General features: G+C 32.8%; 1 protein-coding gene across 1 annotated transcript; it reads left to right on the plus strand.

The window, feature by feature from the left end:
* The first annotated feature begins 2,508 nt into the window (after positions 1-2,508).
* On the plus strand, positions 2,509-3,703 carry LOC145735196 (uncharacterized). Its single transcript, XM_081988999.1, has 3 exons — positions 2,509-2,925; positions 3,005-3,214; positions 3,289-3,703. Exons 1-3 carry the CDS (start codon positions 2,843-2,845, stop codon positions 3,614-3,616), a joined length of 621 nt encoding a protein of 206 aa, XP_081845125.1. The 5' UTR covers positions 2,509-2,842; the 3' UTR covers positions 3,617-3,703.

A 3,703-nucleotide genomic window follows, 5' to 3' on the forward strand; every position in this document is an offset into this window, starting at 1 on the left:
TTTAACTTTTTTAGACTTTTTATAGGTCGTCATCTATTGATAGTTTTACCTTATTTCATTTTGTGAATAGTTTTATTTCTTTATAAGAAGGATTAGTTATATGCTGAATTAAATCTAAATTTAAAGCAGACATTTTATTCCAAGTTTTGTCGATTTTTTTTTTACCCGAAAAGGATCACAAAAGGCATTTTGACATAGTTTACATAAATGAAAAAGTGCAAGTCAAATTCCTTGACGTTCACTACTTATTATTGATGGTGTTTTTAGGCACAATGCCTGATATTAGACAGTTATTGGTAAGGTTACGTTTTTAAACTTTTTCTTCATATTGGCACATGAATATATGTATTAGACTCGGCAAATAGTTTTTGTCTACAAGCATCAAATAATAATGCATTTTTTTTACTTTGGTACTATGAAAATTACATTTGTTGATTTTTTTGTAACAAATCAGTTGAAAGACACTAAAAGTTCCTGAAAATACGAAAATTTTAGTGTATAAACTGAACAAATTTTTGAACAAATTATAGGCAAGGCTTTTTTACGCTAAAATGTTACTTGGTCGTCAAACAAAAATGACAGGCCTTTTTAATATATAAGCGTTATAAGTTAGAACGTTCTTTAATTTGCCACTCTAAAAACTATAATTTGTTTCCCCCAAAAAACTAGAATTTAAAGTTTTAAACAAACAATAGGAAAATTTCCTTTTTAACGACCTATTGAAAAATTGAGGACACAAAAATGACCCAACTCAATAAACATTGTTAATCTAAGGAATAAATCACGTATATAAAATAATAACAATATTGATTTTAAATACTCAAGGACTGGTATTATAATTAAAATGAGATAGTTTAGAAATGCAAGTCAAAGTGAACATAATAAATTAATAAACGATTTATAATCATATTGCAATGTTTGACAAAACTTGTTCAACCATATATTTTATCAATTTGCTTGAGTTAAGTTAAAAAAGAAACAAAAATCAATATTGATGTCATTATATTCAGTTACTGTCAGACATGTGTCTAATATTAGAATAAATAACGCAGAAACTATACGATCAGTATATAATATAGAACACCAAAAACTGTCTAATGTGGCTCCTGTAGCGATCGAAAAACAACGTAAATACGGCTGACCTGAATAGTAAAATACGCTTCCTGTTCCAAGAAATCTATTTTTAGCTGTCAAGGCCTAATCAGTCGGCGAACCAGACAGATAAAATTGGCAACTGTGTCGGTGACGCCTGCGTCGGTTCTACATGGCGCTGTATATTGCGCGGAGGCCAGTTAACCGCAGCATCGTGGAGGCCGGTTACATTTAAACCCATACCGTATATACAACTTTTTTCCTTATAGTTTTTCCTTACCCCTCTGCTGTGCCCATGAAAAACCTTGAATTATGAAGCGTAATCATGCAAAATACACTCCTGTAACTATGGCGGTTATAGTGGAGGCTTGGGCGCCTGGGTTATGTATGGAGGCGACTAAGATAGAAATGCATGCATATATATATATGGGTTATCTTATTTTATTTGACAATATATTGACACTTTATTCTGCTAACGATTTCAAGTATGTTTCATGAATAATAACTATATAATATTTTATTTTTATTCATAATATGTATATCTACCTGCAACGGTTTTCGAGATATTGACGTATAAAAAATGACATTTTTACATTTTGGAATATCGCAGCTCCTAAGCAGAGCTCCTCAGTTAGAACAAAATGGCTTGCATGTTCCTATCTTAACTATTTCTGGTGTATACTAAAGGTCATACTGCAAAATTTGACAAATGTCAATTTTCATATAAAAGTAAGATAGAAACATATGCAAGCCGTTTTGTGCTAATATCAACCGTTTACCTGCTACGGCCTTCCAAATACTAAAAATTTCAATTTTTAATGGTAAATATGTCAAAAACGACAAAATGTACAGATAAACTTTTTAGAAGAAAATTTATCGAGACCAAGTAGCAGAATCGGTTTTAGGAAGAAAAATGATGGTATCTTTTGCTTTATGTGACGGAGTATGAAACTTTAAATGCCAAGCGTAGCAAAACTGTGAATTAATAGTTAATAGTACAGTAGCGACTATTTACTTTATGCCCTAATTGCCAAAGTATAAGACGGCAGAAGAGTGACTATTATTAATTCCATTACGTTCACGAAACGGCCACTATAAAGTTATAAGCTTAAAAATCTAATAGCATTTTCTATTGGTGATCGTTTAGAGTATTTCCGTCCTGCTCTATACAATTTCATTAAAACAATGCAGCACAATACGAGTTTCGCTATAAACATAACAATGGAAAACGTCATCAATTTCAAAAATTATTGAATTCATAACACCAAATCAATTATTAGAAAATGATGGGACAATTTTTAATACAAAAATCACTAATGGAAGCAAACTGTTTTTTTTTCTTGATACCTGAAATCTTATTTTTCTATTGTTAGTTGATTTGGTTATGAATGCATATTCCCTTTTAAGGTAACATTTCCGGAAGTAACTAACTTCAGGATTTTCGCGCCAAGCATCCAGCAGGAGTAGGAGAAAAAAGACCGACCTGCAGTCTGCAGTTTGAAGTAACGGATAGATCATTTCTTTCCGAATTGTCGAGCTTTATAGATGTGATAGATTTTTTATCCATTAGCATCCAAGCCATATTTTGTTGAAAGACATTTTTTGCCCAACGATTTCGATCTGAAAGCGATTCCACACGATTTGCGATTATTATTTTTTTACAGAGTCTACTTAGTCGATTTTATTTTTATTTGTTAATAATTTGTTGTCTAGATTTTTTTCAGTTAGATTCAGGAATCCCCCCAGAGCCATGGAACCAGCAAGGAGGAAGCGACCAAGGTTTTGCCATAACGGCTACTTCTACAAATTACGAGCAAATCGTAATGGTAATCGGTGAGTACTCAAATATTGGTTCAGAATCATAGAACCCCCACAAACTATTATTAAATTAACCATTGTTTTCTTTGAATAGGTACTACACCTGTAGCCAATACCCTCACACTGGATGTTCAGCTTCAGGAAAAGTACAAGCCGAAGGAGAATTCCAGGACATCAATCCCCATCACAACCATCCAAGAGTCGACGGAGCAGCAGCAGCCCAACTTTTGAGGACTCAGCTAAGGAATGACTGTACTGTGGAGAGAGGAAACCTCAAGAACATTTACGATAGAATTGCCTTAAAGTAGGTGTACATAAATTATATTTTTATATTATAAATAAAGAAAAAAAATAGTAATAATCTGATTTTTCTTGCAGCAATGTCGAAGGAACTGAATTGGTGACATTCAACTCCATCAGACGTTCAATGAGGAGATGGCGGCGGATTAACACACCACACATTCCCCAAGCCAAGTACAGCAACTGTGCTAGTGGTTTGTTTTTTTCAGGATCTGTGAATGCTGGAGACGCTGAGGCTATTATATTTGGAAACGCCGACTTTCTACAGAACTTCGTGGACTTTACCTTTAAAGCTGTACCGAGAGGACCAAGATTTTCCCAGATACTAACCATTTTTGGAACATGCATGGACCATGTAAGTTTCATTAAGTTTTTTAAATTGAATTATTTTTGTAAGTCTGTTTAATAATAATATTACTAAAATATTACACACCTTGCTTGAAATGTGACATAATTTTTAAAATTAAAAAAAAACATTTTCTGTATGAAATCA

Source organism: Ips typographus, linkage group LG11 (assembly GCF_016097725.1).
Source record: "Ips typographus isolate SLU linkage group LG11, UJ_Ityp_2.0, whole genome shotgun sequence".
Classification (NCBI taxonomy): domain Eukaryota; kingdom Metazoa; phylum Arthropoda; class Insecta; order Coleoptera; family Curculionidae; genus Ips; species Ips typographus.

What these genes read in the sequence shown, in the direction of transcription:
- LOC145735196 (XM_081988999.1), top strand. Translation starts at nt 2,843, where the DNA reads ATGGAACCAGCAAGGAGGAAGCGACCAAGGTTTTGCCATAACGGCTAC. An exon ending in GCAAATCGTAATGGTAATCG is followed by an intron (nt 2,926 to 3,004) that starts GTGAGTACTCAA and finishes TTCTTTGAATAG; the next exon opens with GTACTACACCTGTAGCCAAT. An exon ending in TACGATAGAATTGCCTTAAA is followed by an intron (nt 3,215 to 3,288) that starts GTAGGTGTACAT and finishes TTTTTCTTGCAG; the next exon opens with CAATGTCGAAGGAACTGAAT.